Below are 19,751 nucleotides of genomic sequence, written 5' to 3'. Positions count from 1 at the left end.
CCACAGTATGAGAGTCACTGATGTAGGAAGTTACAGAGAAACAAGATTCACAGATGAAATTTAAAGCGCTCCTGATAATTTCATAGTCATGAGCATTTCTAGCTTTGAAAGCTGAAAAAAGAAGTAGTAATTTCAATTGTCATTCTTCAACTCCAAAAATGAGCACCTGAGTACCACAACTACTACTACTATAGGGAGTATACCAGATTATTTGGCTTAGTGACTTAATCAGACAGGCAATTTCTATGTTTCTGCGCCTGATTTTGTGCATTTCCACCCATTCTGATAATAAAGTAGCCTCTGTAGCAAAAACAGCTTCATGCTTTTCAGTGTGGTGAATTACTCTCCTGTGTAGTGCAGAACACACATTTCCACAGTTCATTACTATTCAAAGTCTCAAATACACTCCTAGATTTTACTCAACCAATCAAAATAAATTCAAATTGGGCACTGACATTCTTGAGCTCATAATTGTGCTCTCAAAGTGTCTTGAGCACTTAGTAAGAGCTCAGGACCAGGAATATTACATTTGAGTCACCCTGTTTTCTCCCAGGTTGAGAAGTATCAGAGAAGCCACACAAGTCTGAAGCAGGAGATTGTTGCTTCAACTCAGAGTCTAACACAGAACATAGTCTTCCTTCCCAGGAGAGTATTTTGAACACATCCCTCTGATGCTACTTGTTGAACAATGTGTTCCTAGGTTAAAAAAAAAACTCCAAGCAGAGTCTCCAGAAACACTCCCTTCAACAACAAAGAGTTGGAAAATGCTTTTAAATGAGCCACAAATCCACCAGGCCAAAGCAGGACGCTTCAGATCTGGCAGGCAAGGCTGGAAGAACAGGTTCAGCAGGAAGCATTCAGCTTTGCCCTTCCTCCCCACGTCACCCCTTTGAAAACCTGGAATGAGCTGATTTATCTATGCAGACCTCAGCCACTGCTATCAAGTTCCCCTTCAGCATATGCATGCACAGCCCCCCTTACCTTATTTAGCCATTTCAGCCCCGGTATTCTGTTAGAGTTGATTTGTTCTTCCAGCCAGGGCCGCATCCGCATCCTTTCGACAGGCATTGTCACCCACCTGTGAAGGAGCTGCAAGGAACAAGGGACAAGGTTACTTGTTTGCCAGGCAGAACTCCCAGGCAGCTCCTCCACCTCTGCTCAGTACACTTATTAAAGCTTTGCAGGCACTGAATGACTGTAAATATAATCATTATTTTAGACCTGTGTGCGAGCCTCCCTTAAGAGCAACTGAGATGATAAAGTGTTTATGGCAGAAAATACTGTTCTTCATACACTTGTATGAGGAAAACCTTTACCTGAAGATGACATAGGATATTGGCAAAACCTTGTCTGCTGATACAGGTGGGATACCAGAAGTCACAAAGAAAAACACTCTTGGAGATACCTCTTTTTGGTCCACATACCTGCATTTGCAGAAGACCTTTTTTTTGCCAAGAAAAAAAATATGTAACGAAAAAAGTCACATGCAGGAGGTATCACTGTACTAGCTAAAATGATGCTTCTGCTAACAAAAAGCTTTCAAATGGCTATTTGAGACCCATGAACTTGACTAGAATTAATAAAAGTACATTTTACATCAGCAATTTAGCAGACCACTTTGGTTCCGGCTGAGTAGTTTGACTCCCTCCCTTCAGCTTTCTCTGATCAATCCAGTCATTGATTAGCTGTTATTTTACATTTCAATGCTGTTCAGCTATGAAGTGCTGAACACACCCCTCAGCTGCACTACACCACCTTATATTATCCAGTTAAGACTCAAACAGTCTTCTTTTTCTGTCTCTCTCTCTCTCACACATGCACACATGACCTTGATGCCACTTCCCTGTTTAGAGCTGTAAATTATTGACGTAAGAGTCCAAAGTCTTGAAACTGAGGCAGAAATTTTGAAAACATTAACCAACTGGCACTAGATGTAGATTAAAGCACCACATTAAATGCCTGTTAAGCACCCTGGAACCCATCATTTCCACATTCAAGTACTTGCATTTAGGCTGCTGCTTCTCCTTGCTCCCTCTGCACCGGGCTCAGCTCCTTCCTCTCTCTTTTGCTCTTCACATCTGTGTTCTCTGCATCATTCTTAACTTCTCTGCTCCGCTATTCTTGCTATCTTTGATCTTAAAAATAAAAAAGAGAAATAAAAATTTGAAAGCATACAGCAATGGCACAAATGTAAATGGGTTTGTTCTCGCTTCCTATGGGAGTACAGACATGGGACAGACTAACAATTAGGCAGTACCAAGCCCACACCCAGCACAAGAGGAAGAAAAACGTTCAAAGTTTCCTCTCATTGCTCTGAGGACATGTATTTCCTTTAAACTAATAAGGAATTAAAACCTGAATGTAACAATAAGGTACTTTGAAGTGTTCAGAGCATTTACCAGCAGCCATGCTCACACTAATCTCTTAGCAAACGCATTGGTATTTTGTTTACTACTTGTGCTTCGGCTGCAGCCTCTTGCAGTAACTATGAATTTCTAAAATAGCTCAGAAAATGGTTTTAACTGCTCAGCTCCCTTTCAGGTTCACTTCAGATATGAAAAAACAGCCAACCCCAGGAATCCAACAGCAGACAAGCCCTTGTGCATATCCCTTCTCTGTGTAAGAGGGAAGCTGTTTTCTGGGCAAGGGTGGTGTAGGTTCAGCTTTTTTAGCCCCCAGGTTGGTGGCAATCTGCGGGCCATGCTGCTGCACCCCCTCCCCTTGGCACCAACAATCCTCATCCAGGTTGCAGAATGTGTACAGGAAATCTCTGCCATCTTCCCCTACTACAGGTTGAGTCAAAGCTGAAAAATGCAAATGATACTGTACTTAAAACATGAGCAAATTTTTATTTGTCTGACAAAGAAGAAACAATTATCTGCAACAGATTCATTTCTTCATAAGGTACCTTTAAGTATGCATGCACTTTGAGACAATTCCTGGAAACACTGTGCATTAGATTCAACATTCAATATGAATGCTCCCATTTAGCAATCGGACTCATCTTCTGGGTAACGAGCCCCTAAAACAAATTTTAAGCCCATCTGAATGAACAACTAAGACAGAAGGCAGAAAAGTCATCTTGAAAGCAGCAGCAATTAACCCCACTTGGGACAGACAACATGGAAGAAACAGAAGCTGCCTTTGTACAAAAGCAACACATTTCAGGAAATGCGAAAGCTGCCAACCGTCACTACTACAAAGGAAGCCAGTCTTGCCCCAAACAGCAGAGTTGAGCCAATCTGTGTTTTCCCTCCCACATCCCTGGGGGCTTCTCCAGCTGCTCCCCTGCAGATGCTGCAGAGAGATGCTCATCTTCTTTTTGGCACCCTGGGATTCCTCTGGGATTAGCAACTATACCTGTCAGCACACACCTTCCCATCCATCACCCACACCAAGACAAATTAATCCAAGGTAATCAAGAGAGAAATTTAGCTTGTGAGAGGAGAGGAGTGTCTCCCAAGACCTGTTCATCTGAAATTAAATTCAAACCCAGGTAAAAATAATCCTACAAAGATTTTCAGCTGGAGGGAACAGTGGGAATCTTCTGGAGTTATGTCCTTCACAGAGGGACAAACACAGTCATGCTTCTGCTCTTCAAAATACAACCCCCACCCCATGCTCCTTTAAGAGCACATGCTGCTGAAAATAAAGCTGGATGTCTTCAGAAGACATTCCTAGACCTGTCTGCCTCAGGACAGCACTGACCACAATGGTGCTAAAATGTAGCAGGGTTCTTGTCAGTTGCATGTCAACAGCAACCTTTTGATGAAAATACCAAGTCAACTCTACCAAGTAATTGTCAGTGGGAAATGAAGGTGCCACACATCCATCCAGATCTGTCAAATGCATGATTTATTGGTACAGAAAGAAACATCAGCTTCTGCAGTGCCTTAAAAGCAGTTCATGTCTGTCCATAAATGGCAATACTGGATGTACTGGAAGCCTTATTTCACTGGCTCCAGGTGGGAAAATCTCGAGTCCATCCATCAGTGAGTACAGATTAAATCACCTGACATTAAGAATCATTCCAGTTTGAAAAGATGTTTGAAATGCTCCAAAATAGGCAGCAAAAGCATGTAAAGTTTTAGGGGTCATTGTCTAACACCATGCCAGCTTCACCATCCATCAGAATATATCAATTATAAAACAAACCTACAAAGTCAGAAACTAAGGTGAGCCCTACAAAACAGCAGGGATGGCATGTTTTTTGCTAGCCTCTCTCCAGTGTTTACCCAGCTGAAAGAAAAAAAAGCAGAAACAGTCAATCCTTTTAAGGAGACCAAAACATCAATATTTATCATCTGGAGCTGTCTGTAACACTAAAAGCACTTACCCACCTATCTCCCACTCCTGATCAGCCTCCATGTTGCACTTCCCTGCACATTCACACCTAGAAGAAGCTACATACAGCCATTGTATATTTTGTACCGGGGTCAAGTGCACATCTAACAGTATTTTCAGAGCTGCCAAGGCATCCAGTTCCCACTGGCTTCACTGCTACCATGACCTCCTGAGCTGTGGTACCCATCTGCTGGCCTAAGCAAACCTCTCCAGAAGCTTGGTTACTTTTGCCTGCCTGAACCTTCACACTCTGGTTAACCAGGGGTAATGCCTGCCTTGGTTCACTTGATACCATCTTCCTCCACACTGCAGAGACCATGGATGGAGCCAGGGAGAGGAACAGAGCCAGCTGGGAGGAAGAAAGAAGCAGAGGAAAGGATCAGCACCAGCTCCACTGGTGGCAAAGAACCACCTCATATTCCATCACCCTTCAGTCCCATCACAGTTTTGCTGCATGCTAACACTACTCTTTGCATAGGAAGCTTTCTGAAGAAGTCCGGGAACTTAGCAGGCTTACAATCAACACCTCTTTCTGTGGAGTCTTCCTCATCTGCTTGAACCTGGACCATGGCCCCCATCCTGCTCACAGACACAAGTGACAGCACAACCAAGAGAGGAAGGCACTCTGGCATTAGTGGTAGAAAGGACAGGGAGGAACCCCTTAATCCAAAACTGTTCCTGTGCTTTTAGATCTGAATAGTACTGACCCCCAGCACCTCTTTGGTGAGCACATGGGAAAATGATTAATACTTGCAGAGACCCAATGTTGAAGTCTTTCTGGCATTGTGTTGAAAATAATTCCTGTTTGTTTTTTCTTCTGGTTTATCACTCTCTCATGGTGAGATTAGGAAGACTAATCACCTAAAAACACAGTCAGCTGCAGGTGGGATCTCAGAAAGCATTTTTCTGCCCTGTCTGAAAAGAGAAGCTCATTTAGACATCGTAAGTAGGACTACCTGCTAGGATATTACACTATGAATCTTAGTGCAGCATTCTTAGTAAAACAGCCAGTCTTCAAAAATCACTATTTTTAACCATACCTCCTATTAATGTATTAAGACTGGTAGCTCCAGGAATGTAATTTCCCTTTTCTTGCTCTATTTTTACGACCTGTCTTATTATATTAGAGGGGGCCACAGTCAGGGGCATTTGCTGTTTTGGGGGTGGGAGCTTAAATATATCAATGGACATGAAGACAGCAATAAAATTATTCCCAAGCCAGCAGAGAGTGGGCAAGATATCAGCCCCAGCTCAGTGGCATTTGTATGGAGGGGGAAGCCACTGTGAGCCTGTGAAGAGCCATTCCCACACAAGAAGCATGGCCCATGGATGCGCTGCCACCACAGTTTATGGAAGGATTATTTTGATCTTCTTTGAAGCTTTAATTACTGCACTATTTGTGCTAGTCCTGTGGTCAGGTAAGCCTATTTTTTGCAGCAAGAAACTTCAAGAACATGCTGAAGGCTACTCCCCAACAAGCTATAAACTGGTTGCAATCTGCATATACACATATTTTCGTAATGACTGATAAAGAGCATGTAGTCCCTCCCTACTCTCCGCAAGAACATTCTAGTAAGTCTGACTTGTTTTTTCCTTCACAGAGATAACACTCCTGCCATACAGAAAGTGTAACCTTTGAGAATGAAGAGCTCTTCACTTGAATTACAGCAGCTGTAGACAGAAAGTGAAAGCAATGGCATGGCAGACATTGCATCTGAGCAGTACACAATGTTCTTGTTCCTTCAGTTTCACTCTGGCAGCATCTGGATAACTGAAAAGCCATGAAGATTATCCCCAAAACACAAGCTACTCTGTGCCTGTGGGCACTTTTAAGAAAGTATATTCCTATGGAACAACAACAACAAAAAAAAAAATAAAAACAGCAAAAAACCAAACCTCCAGAAAAGCAGTTCTTCTTTCCCTATCACAAAGTACCTAGTAAAAAGATTTGTTGGTATTTGAAAATACTATTAATAGTTGTGAAAAGTTAAGGTGGGATAAGATCTTGGAGGCACATTTGTGAAACAGGTCACAGCCTTTGCTCAAAGCTGTGGAAAAACATCTGTTCTTCAGAGGACATGTACAGAATATTGCATGGTACCAATCTAGCTTTTCTCTGCAAATAGAGAATGGGCAATATTATTTTTTTGGAAAGTTATCTTTATTCGTGCTTTGCTGATAAATTTTTAAACTATTCCCTTTGTTTGCTAAAGCTGATGCAGCTAAAAGCATCAATCATCTCTTGTGACCAAAGAGATATGCTGAAATGAGACCATATGCTAATTTTAGGATTCAGAGAACTGGGTTCTGTATTTGTGTCTGTGCCAAGACTGTTCCAGCATACAAGGAAACATGATCTTTTTTTAAAGAACAGTACTTGGAGCAAAAGTCTGCTCTTTGGTCACAGACTGAACTCTGCCTTCATATAGGATTTTGCAATATGACCACCTTTTTCAGCTGTTCTGCTGTGAATACCACTTTCAAAGATTTCACCATCTGTACTCTGAGCAAAGCCCTGCTTAGAAGTCAAACTAATCAGAGGGATAGAGCCTTCTCCCAGGTAAGAAAACCTGTTAGACTCATCTGCCCAGAAATGCTTCAGAAACATGAGATTGACACTGAAAGGACAACAGATGTGCACTTTTCTCATCTGCTTTGACTGTGGATACCTGAACTCCCCCTGCCCACAGTGTGTGTGGGAGACAAAACCTCTGCCTACATTTCCTGTATGCCATGAGGTGGAGGAGAATCTTACCACAGGGGCTGCACTTCTTTCTGATAATCCCAAATTATGCAAATATCCACATCTTCTTATGCAACCAACAGCAAAACACTTCATCAAAGAGTAGTAAGTGAGGAAAAGTGGGCATTGCCATTCTTAGAGGTACAAGGGTTACAGGTTCAAAGTGAAATCCTCACTTAGAAAACAGATATGAAGCAAGAAAACCCATAAAAGCCAGTAACAGACTTTCTGGACCCATAGCTAGTTAGAAAGCAAAACCTTCCCTCTCTGGTCTTTTAATTGCATGTAATGGTGCCTCTTTTTGCCTTCCCATTATTCTGTCAGTGATGGCCTGTTGAACAGGGAAGGATGGGGAAAACATCACTAGCACATTTGCTTCTCACAGAGCACCTCTTGCTGTGAGCTCCATTAAAGTATCGGCCATGGCCAGTCTTCTCCACAGACGCAGCTCCTGTGTTGGCTGTAACACTTGATCTACATTGTAGCAACAGCAATATTTTTCCTGCTCTTTCCTAATGTTTTGGTGGCAGCAGAAAAGACTGGGTCCTTCCACTGCAGCCAGGAAAGGTGGTATCTTATTTATTCCAGTGCCTGCCAGAAGGAGGCAACTTCATCAAGACAGGCCAGAAAGCCAAGAATAGGAGAGCAGGCAGGGTGGGAGAGCACAGGTCCTGGGCAGACTGGTGTAAGGCATGGCCTGGCCATTAAGAAGAACCTGTACAGGAAACCACCAGGCAATACTTCACCTACCTCCCTAGGCTCCCAAATGAAACAGGGAAGGGCTGCAACAGGACTATAGCTGCCAAGAGGAAAGCTTTGTGGGATGGTGAAAAACCTGGGAAATCAGGCTGCTGCATGACAGATTCATGCTATCAACAGCTACCCAGCTTTTTAAGGCTCTGTGATGCAGTGTCCAGGTTGTGCCCACCTCATTGCAAGGCAGATGGAGGAGGAGGGAAGCATTCAGCATGCATTCCTCTCCTGCTGTTGTACCCAAGTATGATACACAAAGTAGAATGAAGAAAAGCCCATTTATCCTCAAGAGACAAGGAAAAAAAAAAAAAAAAGAAAAACAACAACTCAATTTTCCCTGAAAACAAAACAAAAACCAAAAAAAAACAAAGGCAAAAGTAACTCAAACGTGTATTGAAATCAGCATTACAGACTGCATGTTAAACACGCCCAGGAAAATGTACTGTGAGAACTCATACTGTATATGGAGTGTATTTCATCAGCCCTATAGCATTTCTGTTCCACCCAAAGGGTGTTAACATGCCCTGGCGGGGATTCAGATGTTACACATCAAAACAGACTTTTTCCTTTGGTTTCCATGCAGAGCTTATTCTCCCTCAGCAGCAAAGACATGAGTTGTTATTTTGCAGTGATCTCAAGCCTCATTAAAGTTAGCCCTTGGATTTGCAGACCAGAAGTTCACTGGAGAAAATTCATCTTGTTTTAATACAATAAACTCAGAAAGCTGCTCTTTTTTGCTTCTGGCCTTAACCATAATGAAGCAAGGCTTCAGCATCTCAATACCCACAATGAAATTTCCCTTGTGCTGGCTCCTGTGTTGAACATTATCATGACACTTGAAGAACATAATGTCTGTGGCTGAGCACATCCACTTCTCTGGCATTGCTGCAATCTAAATCAGCTGGGAATTTGGTCCAGGCTTTTAACAGATTGCTAAAGATCATCTCCACAGTATCCTTGCCACAATGCTCATCTGCATGCATTGGTGTCTGCTAGTCTGGTGACAATACAAAATGATTGCTTTAGTTTCAGCTTTAAAATTCAGCTTTAATTCCTGGGGGTTTCCTTCATTTTTTTCTCAGGTCTTGCAGGGAGTGAAGATGGGAGATGCCAGATTCTGGAGGCATCAGGATGACAACATCTGTACAAGAGACAGTATCCTTTACCATCTCCTCCAGGAGTCTCAAAAGCAGCCATAAATTGATTATTTATAATTAGTCCAATATCTGATTTGCTTTCTTCTTAAGCTTTGTGTTACATCTGATGACTGAGCATAATTTATCCTCAGTATCTGGGATTTCTAAATATTTTTCTCTCAAAAGCTGCCTAAAAGGGAGGTAGTGACTTTCCTGAACTTCACTCAGACAAGTTTGTGGGGGGGCTTGTTTACAAAAGATTTGTTGTAATGGTTGTCAGAGAGTAATTAATTCCTTGCACTGGGGAGCAGATATCCTCAATTTCAGTATCCTCAATAATCAATTTTATTCTGGAATTAAGCGCTCACATGCAAATCCACTCCTGAATACCCACATGTAATTGCTGCTGCTGCTTAGCTGTGTTGGTTGGAAACCAAGGAAGACAAACTCTGTGTGTTCTTTAAAGCTGACAGGAAAACTCAGCATTTGACATCTGATTCATAAATAATTTTCCAGCCTGGTGAAAACCAGAAGGCTATTAAAGCTCAAACAATTATAAACAATCACTTCACTGATGCAACTCAAGGGCATGGTTCTGTTAGACCACTGCATTCTCATGAGCTCCATGACTAGGTTTAAGGAGACATCCCTAAAACTTTTAACAAGCACTTTTACTGTGTATCTCTCTGAAACCAGTGGGAAATTATACATGCAAGATTGGGATCTTAAACTGTGAGAGCACCTTTTAAAGCCTGGGGAATCTTTATCTCAGTGTCCTGCCTAACATTTCTTGAGTGAGTGCTTTTTAGGGTGCTACACATTAGAAAAGAGCCATTGTAAAAGAAAAGTGCTTAATCTCATTGTTCCCACACTGATGGCTTGTGAGGCTTAGACAGGATTGTACTACAATGACATTTTAGAGGCACTCAGGGATGCATAAAAAAATTATTCCAGATAGCAAACACTGAGAAATATGTTCAAGGAAGAGTTTTCAGATTCACTGGCCATGACCTGCACCTGATATAATCCACCTTGCTTGGACTGGGCTTGTTTCTCACAGCTACCTTTGTTTGTGTAACATACTGTTCTGCATCACACAGCAAGAACTATTTACACACTACACTAAAGTGCGATTTAATATTTGCTTAAAGCTTTCATTTTATTGTCTGGGCAAGGGCAGTTTCTACCACTGAAGTTAATAGCTAACCCACAACTACACCTTTGCTACCCAAACTTCTAATTGTTAGCACAGCACCCAGATCCAGCAGCAAAAGACATAAACTACCTCTGCGTAATTTCACTGAGAGAAGCAAACCCAGCCCTTTCAGCAAAGCAATTTCTCCTTTACTTCTAAGAAAAGGCATTCAAAATAAGTATACACTATTTCGGATTTGTAAAGAACACTCTCATGCTTACTTAAGACACGTTTTTTACAGACAGATCATGGCAGGCACAGACTTGGGGGCTGGGATCCTCTGAATCACCCACTGTGAGCTGGAAACAAGTCTGTCACATGAACTTATTTACAGTTACAAAAATAGCACCATGAAAGACACAGATGTGTTGAGCACAAAAATTAAATTGAATTAGTTATTACAGAGATGTTGCTTTACACTGGAGAATTTAAGAAATATCTCCCTTGTACATACATTTGAAAGGCATGCACTTAAAGTGTACTATGTATTAAATGCTTGTACTTATGCTTGTTGAAATTATATGATCTAATGCTCCTTTTTCTAAAAATGTTACTCTTTCCTCTGCCACAGGACATACAGGATATGAACAGTTAATAGGCTTGGTTATAAAATGTGCTTTTAATTTAAAGTTTTGTGGTGACCACAGACCAACAGCAATTAGCCTCACTTTGCAATCTTCAGCAGCTATTTCTATCTCGGAAGTTTCCTGAAATACTACTGAGCTAGAGTGAGACAATTCAACTCATCTTCATTTCTCATCTAAGCTGCATAAATATTAATAACCTAAACAAAGTTAGGCTTCTTTGTATTCTCTCATCAATCTCAAATCTCAGAATTGTTCTGGCATCCAAAAAATTTAGTTTTTATATGTTTGAATGCAATGTGTTCAAACGTGTGAGAACAGGACCTCTGGAATTAAAGATTTTAATTTCACCTCAGTACAGCTTTAGCAGAGCAGAGATTGTCCAAGCTTCGAGTCAATACCAAACCTTTTTTCAATACAGCCCAGAAGCATGCATCCCTAAATAGGAGGAGGACATTCATTTGAGATTACACAGCCATCCAACGTTTGTCCATCTTTTGACTAATTCACCAGGTAATTCTCAAGGTCACAAAGTACATTATAACTCTTGACTGATCTGTGGAAATTGAGTGAAACCATTCACAGTCATTTCATACTGCTGCTGGATTACATCTTTTGGTTACTGTTGATCTGCCCCCAATCTAAGTGGATGACCCCAAAGGTGGAGTGCAAAAAAAACCCACAAACAACAAAACAAAAACAAACAAACAAAAAACCCCACCAAATTCTATACCCAATTATATTAGCAACTCAAGTCTCAACACAACTAAAATTCAAGCACTCTGGCCAGCTGAATTACTGACTCCCTTTCATCATCCTGGACATCATCATTTCCACTGTACTTTGTGTACATGTTTGCCACAGCATTTCAAAACAGTGCTTCTGTGACCAAAGAAGATGCCACTTCCCATATTGCAGGGCCTTTGCCCAGACCTCTGGCTGTGAAAAGTGGTGCCTGAATAAACCAGGAGTGCAGCCCCTACTCTCTATTGTGTAGTTTGCTAAGGGAGTGCTGCCATGCAGTAGTCTAATTTAGACAACAGATTAAATAAATGGTAAAACTGAATTAATTTTTCAAGCTGTCATGCTTCTTTCCTCTGTGTTTATTCTTTCATTTCTGCCAACTGGGAAATGAAAACCAACGGAGTCGGTTTCACTTTTGTTTATATTTGGTTTCAATTTTATCCTCAAGTTTTGCTTTCATCTTTTTCATGTAACACGGTTGGGACTTCAAATGCTGCAGGCAAGCTTTCAGTAATTTAAAAACATTACTCTCCTATCCTGCCTGTTTTCCTATTGCAGAATTATTTCTATTTTAGATAAACTTTTTAAGGTGCTGTCACAATTTTGGAAAGTGTTTTGGGGTGGGGTTGTTTAGTTTTGATTTTATAGATTTATATGCATCATCCAATTAAATTCAGTACTTCGCTGTTTTCCACTTGATTCATGTCTCAGTTGCATATAAAGACCATTTATAGGATTCAACAAAACACCTTAACAGAGCAGCCAGTACACCCAGTGCACAAAAGCCCGTATCATGCATCAATTGTGTTATACATATATGCATGAAATACACATAAAGAGATAAATTTATTGCTACCTTAATTTATTAAACAACATAGGCAGTATCTTGCTTAGATAAAGCTGTAAGAGGCTTGTGAATGCTGTCAAGCAATATGCAATATCAATAGAAATATTACAGTACAGGCTTTGTCTTCTGTGCACTTTTCAGGCCCTTCAAGTCTCATATATCCCTCCATACATATCAAAAAGCAGACCTTAACCACACACGTCACACTTTTCAAAACCAAATGCGTAAGCAACCCTTCCTTCTTTTGTACTGTATTAATGTTAAGTATCTCAAGTCTTTAAAATGCACTTAAAATAATTTTACAGCAAAAGGGAAATGGTTGGACAACATCCACTGTCACATGTACTTCAGAACAAAGACAAATTTAAACAGTTTTGACACACCTTAACACCATTCCTAAGGCCAGAAATATGCTGAGAGCTACAGACCAAGCCTGTCAAGGTTAGCTGAAAAACCATCAAACAGCAATCTGCCCTACTCTTTAATAGACAGCAATATGAAAATTATTACTTCCAGGCTTATCTTGAAAGATAGCAACCTATATAGCAACAACTGAATGTTAAAATAACTTAAGAGTTAAAATTTAAATTGTGCACCTGCAGTGAAATAACATGCCACATGCAGGCAGGTTTGCTCCCAGATTTGTGTCCAAGCTGCAACAAGATAACATGTTTGCCTGTCCTAAAGACTGTTGTACTTCATTTAATGCAATCTGCTCCCACGCAAACAAAGGGGTCAGAAGATTTCCAGCATACAGAAAGCTGCAATATATCACAGATTCAGAAACCAAACATTACTTAGTGGTATTGCTTACCACTTCTTTCTTTCTTTCTTTCTTCTCTAGGTCATTCAAAGACCTGAAATTTTACATCAGCTTCCAGTAAATTGAAAACATGTCCAGCACTAACTGTAAGAGAAAGTATTAAAACCTTTTCATGGTTTATCAATAAGAAGTATGTGCTGTACTTCTTAACAATACTATTTCTTTTTTATGCTATATATGAAATACCTTAATTTTGTGTATTTATATATATAGATACCTAGATATGTATATCTACATATATATATTTACATACACATAGGCTGACATTAAACTGTTAACATGGATTCCCTTTCACTAACTGTTGTTGATTTCAGTTTTTTAAGTGGCTATTTTAATCTTAGCACAAGAGTTTACACATAGTCAATACAAACACACACATACATAGACAATACAAAGTTCATACAGTTCCAATAAAACTTCTGAAAAAAAACCAAAACCAAACCAAAAAACCCCAAGAGGAAATCATTTAATTACACAGAATGATACTTTGCATAATGCTATTCATACATGAGGAATATGCAACTTAACAAATCTATTCCTCTCATTTACCATATGAATCTTTTCAGCTTACTTATTTGTCGTTCAGTTTTGCGCTTGAGATCTCAAAGGACAAATCAGAAAATGTTTTGCACGAATCACAGTTTGTAGCAGCACAAGCTACAATAAAACTTATGTAAACACTGCCTCATGGTTTATGCCCTCAATATCACAATCATTGTAGGACTTTGAAGAATCAGGTTTCAAAAGAGCAATCTTTACAAATGAGATACAGAGACAAGCAAGAGTAACACGTGATTATTTTTGTATCTTTACCTAGAAACAGACCATGACTTTTAATATAAGATACACAAAATACAAGCTGAGGTTCTAATCCTGCAAATGTCAGAGGAATTTTGCAGGGGTACTGCTCCAATGCAATGTTAAATGCATACAGGACACACTTAACCTGACTGTAACAGGGGTGGGGTTAACAAGGTCTGGGGTAGCAAGCCCAAATTAAACAGGATCATCATAGACTATTTTTTTTCTGGAAGTTTGATAAAATCTTATGCTACAATTTTCACATAACAAAGGGCAATACATGGTCTTGCTTCTCTCTGTTATCTGCAAATTGACTGTAGCTTATACTTCTCAGTGGAAATTTCTGTTAACAGTTTTCAGCAATGATTCTTGATCAGCATCTGCAGTAATTCTGTCAGCAGCCAGTGCCCAAAATTTGATACTGAACTGTCCTGACTGCTAAGTTGCACAGCAAGTTTCTCTCCAAAAGACTGCCTAATCACTCATGAACCTGAGTAAACCCCTGACATACACGCAGTTGCTGTGAGCACCACAATTTATGTATTGCAGGACAAACATCTGTTTTTTTTGAAGTTGTCTCCCAATTGTTTTATTTGAGTCTCACTTATCTCTTCACTTTCTTCATGACGTTAATGATTTTAAAGAATATCCCCACGGTCCCTTCAGTCACTTCTTTTCCAAGCTACTTACTCTTTCACAAAAACTCCTTCCTACCCTTCATCATCTTTGACATCCTCCACTGTAGCTCAGCAACTTTCACTATTTCCTGAATCAAGAGAGGGGAGAAACACGGATTTGTAGTGGCATGATGGTGCTTTCTATTTGTAACTCCTTCCTAATAATTCCTAACCTGTCCTGTCCTTTATTAGCCATACCTTGGCACAGAGCTTATTTTTTCATTGGATTATCCAAGTTGTATGATTTTTTTTCCTGAGTAGAAAGTCAATTCATGCTTCATTTTTGCATACAGAAAATTAGGATTGCAATCCCTTCCATGTGCATTACACTGAAATTGGTCTATACTGAATTTCATCTGCAAACTTACATCCATGCTTTCAAAATAAGATTCTATTGCAGATTTTGTGGTTCAGCCTTTGGGATTTTCATGCTCCAAATGATTTAATACAACCAGCAAACTTGTCACGTTTCCACCTATCCCCTCCTCCATCCTTTGGATGGCATAGGCCCTGGGCAGACTTGGGGTGATGGGTACAACCTGTTTTCACTGAGCAAACTAGCCGTGACTGCAGAGCCTGAAGCAAACTGATCCCACCTTGAAACTGGCCCTGCTTTAGTAAGGACTGCATCAACCAGACAACAGCTCAGCAATACCTTTAGAGAGCACTAGAAGAGTCATGACACTCAACTCCCTGGCAAGAAAAGTCAGGCCTAGTCTTTGTCACTGTTTCACATTTACACCCACGTCCAGTAGTCCCATTCACTAATCCATGGCAATCAACCAACCAAAAATGCCCATCCTCGAGTTCCGAGTCTCCACAGAAACCCTGAAAAGCTGACAGCTCATTTGTTGTATCCTATTTCTGGAGCACCAAAGCAGGCCTACTCAAGGAGTTACACAGAGAGGCAACATATCAGCAACTTTCCATTTAGGTTGTTTCAAAACTGCAACAAGTATCACCTCCTGCCTTCTACTTCATCCTTCCCATTGGTTTGTTCTCATACTGTCTCTCACAGACCCTTAACTTTGAAAAACTCCTTGGCAAGTTCACTCCTTAAAAAAATGGAAAGCCTCTTGCAAAAGAATCCCCTTAAACTCTTTCTTGGTGAAGCAAGGCTCAGAGAATTTGTTTCACTCTTCCACTGACTTTATCTTCCTTGGGCACTCCTTCTATGCATGGATAACTTATCAGCAAGCTTCCTGGGTTTGATGCACTTCAAAGAGTATATTCTAATTGTTCTCATGCCTTTAGCAGCATGACTCTTTGCCTTACCTTATTGTGTTTGACACAGATTTTATGTTGTTTTCCACTTTCCCCATTCAAACACAAAATCCCAACATTTGAAAGAGGTCTTTTTGCTTGTACTGAGTTGCTTTACTTTGCTTGTTGGCCTGCTCAGCTTCTTTGGTATTTTTGACAGATGACTTCCAATTGCTTTGAGCCTTTACTATTAGTGTCTTTGAAGAATTACATGCCACTTGCAACTATTTTACACTTTTGGCTGCCTCTCACCATTTGATTAATTTATTTCCTCGCTATGTGAAGATCTGCTTTGGAAGAGTAAACACTGCCACAACAACTCTTGCCTTTGCTGCTCCTGAAACAACATTGAGTTTAAGGACATTATGACCAGTGTCATGTTAGAGCTGCCTAGGATTTAAAATGCAAAATTCTGAACTTAATTCTTGCTGGCCAGTCCCTTGCCCAGAGTTGTTACCCACTGTGTACCTGTACAAACTACACCCAGAAAGCAGGTTTTTTTTGGCACCTGGGCAAATTTCATGTTGGGCCATGACATAATCTACTTGGGGGAAACTGAGGTCTCTCATTAACAATCATATTTCCTACCCTTGTAGCTTCTCTACTCTGCCTTAACATATGCCAGTTATTGTCAACATCAAACCATAGGACCCTGTGTTATTTCCCCAAACAGTTATTTCCTCTTTAGCAAAAAGTTTCCCACATAATGCATGTGCAAGCTACTCAGTCCTCTCTCTGCAGCCACTAAGTTTTTGATATTCTGAATATTTGATCATAGAGATGTTTTAACACCATGGAGGTGATGCACCACGTCAAAAGAGAGTGTGTCACGGCAAACTTTACAATCTTTAGCCACCAGCTTTTCCCACTGTTTGGTTTTCAAACATATATTAATATATATATGGTATATATAAGCACATGTTTTCAATGAAGGCATACATAGCCTGGCTGCAAACTTATTTACATAAAGCCTAATCTTACAATGTAGACTCCATTTATTCCAAAAAATATTTTTATTTTCTCTTGAATCCTAGTACCCTTTTTTCTTCATAATTTTCTCAACTCTGTATTAAAACTACCTCTAACTCCACTTGGTCCCACATATCAAAGACCTTTGCTCAATGGAGAAAGGGGCCTTTAACCCCAATTCCTAACAGCCTGCACGTTACTTCTCATACCTCTTGGCTACCCATTTCCACACAGCGTGGCCTGTGATGAACACCTCTTCTCTAGAGACTGACTTGACACCTCCTAGAATCTGTCACTTCCGTCATCAGCAAAGTAACTGGGTAGCAGCGCTAATATATGTGCCAAACAATAACAATGTCTGACTGCCCTACCTGCATCTGCCAGCCTGCTGGGACGCCCAGCCTCAGAGAGATAACACAGGGCTCAGCAGGCTGACACCTTGCAGTGCCTGTACCTCACTGAAGAGCTGCAGTGTGGCACATGGCCACAATGAAGGGACACTGTGCTTAAGAACTTGGAGCTCTCACACCTTTCACCATGGTGTTTACCAGCAAAAAGAAGGGGGCACACAAAGTAGTTCCATGGCAGCATGTTACCAACAGGGGCCAAAGAGGGACATTGATGCATCTGAAGGGGCTGGTGGCAAGGAAAGAGTGTGATTCAGACTGAGACCATCTACCTCACAGATCAATTCTGCTACTTGTGTGACTGTCTCCGTATTAGGGTGAATTTAAATGTTGCTGCTCCACTCAACTATCTTTTTGTGGTACAAACACAGGCATCCTGCAAATGTTGTTAAGACTTAAACAAAATAACTGTAAACCTAAACATGTTGTATTTCATCTCCAGAAACTGAGGTCTTCATTTGCAACTGCTCGTTGTAAATGAACCTTCAAGAGAATGCTGCCTGCAAAACCTTAGCACGGTAAGGTGGGCTATAAATTACAACTGTACACGTACCGGAAGGAAAGTTCTGCACTCCGGAATTCCTTTATCTGAGCTCTGTGTCTAAAGAAGTAAGGTTAAGACACAGACTCTGCTGTTTAGGAACTCACACTAATCAAAGCGGCAGTTAAGGACCTAAGTACCTCTGGGGATCTGAGCCGAGGGACCCAACCCTTCAGGTACTTGCAACTTTGAACCCAGCCAAGGCAAGACGCTCGAACGTACGAACAGACGACCCCGCGTACTGCAGACAAAGTAAATCCTGCTCCCACACATCAAAGGCTAACTCCCCTCTGGGGTCAAACGTCCAGCGCTTGGCTCTCTGCTCGCTAGCGCGGGGCAGGACAGGGCCCGCAAAGGCGGCCGCGCCACCCTGCCCGCACGGGAGGCCGGTCCTGCAGGAAACCGAGCGGCCGCGCCATTTCCTCCTTCCGCCGCTCCCGCGGCACCCGCCCGCCGCCAGCCTCGCTCCATCTCCCCCCTCCGCCCTGCCGTGCGCTCCCGAGGGTGGGATCCCGGCGTGGCCCCGGCTGCGGCTCCCTCCGGGCCCTGCGGGCGGCGGCCCCGCCGCTCCGCTTGTGTAACGGGCCCTCCGTGAGGCGAGGCGGGCCGGCCCCGCCCCTTCCCGCCCCCGGCCCCGCGGGGCAGCGCCCCCCCCCCCCCCCCCCGCGCCCCCCGGCCCCGCCCCCCCCCCCCGCGCCCCCCCCACCCCCCCCCTGCCCTTATCGGAGCCACCGCACCCGCCAGCCCCGCAACAAGTGCGGGGCCCCCCGGCTCGGCCCGGCCCGCGCCGCGGCCCTCCCGACCCGACGCCCCCGCCTTTGTCCGTGCGTCCGAACTCACTCCCCACTCGGAAAACGGCGGGTGCCCCCCGTCCGCTCCATCTCCGCCGCGGCCGCGTCTTCCGTTCCCCCCCCGCCCCTTCTCAAATGTAGCGGCGGAATCGGGCTCGGCCCCGGTCGCTGCAGCCCGACCTTTTGTTTTTAAAACCGATGCGCATCTGCCCGGGAGCCCCCCGCTGCCCCGCACACGGAAACGGCGGCAATGAGGAAAAATAAAATAAAAATTAAACATAGAAGAAAATAATAAATAGGAAAAAATAATAGAAAACAATTCAAAATTACCTTGCCGGCCCGTTTTCGCGGCCCTTATATAATTCCTCAAGGTTACCGCCGTTGCCAGGGGACACGAAATGGAAATGAAAACAGGCGCTGAATAATCGCGGGAGCAAAACTAAAAGTTCAGTGCCTCCGCCCGGGCGGAGAGAGGGCCAGATCGAAAGCAAAACAAGGAGAGGAAGCGGCGAGGCCGCCGGCGCTTGGAAATCCCCCCGCCTCTCCGCCGGGCCGGGCCGGCCGCGCAGGCGGCGGGGGCAGGGCTGCGGCGGCGGGCGCGGAAGCGCTGCGCCCGTCACCGCCACGCCGGGGCACAGCACAGCACAGCGCCGGGACACGACACGGCACAGCACGGCACAGCGCCGGGGCACGGCACGGCACGGCACAGCGCCGGGGCACAGCACGGCAGAGCGCCGGGGCACGGCACGGCACGGCACAGCGCCGGGGCACAGCACGGCACGGCAGAGCGCCGGGGCAGAGCGCCGGGGCACGCGCGGCAGAGCGCGGGGCTCCACCACCGACGCCCTCTCGGCACCGGCTCCAGCTGACCCCTGGCAACAAGCGCAGCGAGAGCTGGAGCCAGCCCTGGGTAGCCAGGAGCGAGGGAGCACTGTTCTGTGACTCAAACCCAGGGCTCAAAGCAGGTTTTCCCTGCCGCTCCACCAGCACCGACTGAATCTCTCCTTGTGTCTCTCTAGCCCCTCTGCTGAGGTGGGAGTCTTGGTTTCGGTCTGGTACAGGCGCATGCTAGGACTGTCATTGCCTTTGGAAAATGACAATGTTGTAGTTCCACAACGAGGACAATCACAGAT

The 19,751-nt window shown here is 43.1% G+C and overlaps 1 protein-coding gene across 5 annotated transcripts in view; it reads right to left on the bottom strand.

Moving 5' to 3' along the window:
• The window catches only part of IRF2 (interferon regulatory factor 2), a 40,218-nt gene extending 21,056 nt beyond the window's left edge, over positions 1-19,162 (bottom strand). Inside the window, exons 1-3 of one of the 5 annotated variants that reach the window (XM_014261800.2) lie at positions 18,949-19,162; positions 2,002-2,135; positions 982-1,089 (exon numbers count right to left, since the gene is read on the bottom strand). In XM_014261800.2, coding sequence (XP_014117275.1) covers positions 982-1,089; positions 2,002-2,007 — 114 coding nt within the window. In that variant the 5' untranslated portion in view covers positions 2,008-2,135; positions 18,949-19,162. Of the gene's footprint in view, positions 1-981; positions 1,090-2,001; positions 2,136-13,740; positions 13,796-18,667; positions 18,688-18,948 lie in introns of those variants that run through there. The other 4 variants (XM_005517655.3, XM_088056421.1, XM_014261809.2 and 1 more) reach the window with 4 other exon arrangements.
• Positions 19,163-19,751: the final 589 nt, after the last annotated feature.

The sequence above is a fragment of the Pseudopodoces humilis genome, chromosome 6, assembly GCF_049639895.1.
Source record: "Pseudopodoces humilis isolate 2021_Gansu_Grassland_sample_001 chromosome 6, ASM4963989v1, whole genome shotgun sequence".
In the NCBI taxonomy this organism is placed as follows: Eukaryota; Metazoa; Chordata; class Aves; order Passeriformes; family Paridae; genus Pseudopodoces; species Pseudopodoces humilis.
The sequence above is the reverse complement of the archived record's forward strand: the minus strand, read 5'-3'. Positions and strand labels throughout refer to the sequence as shown.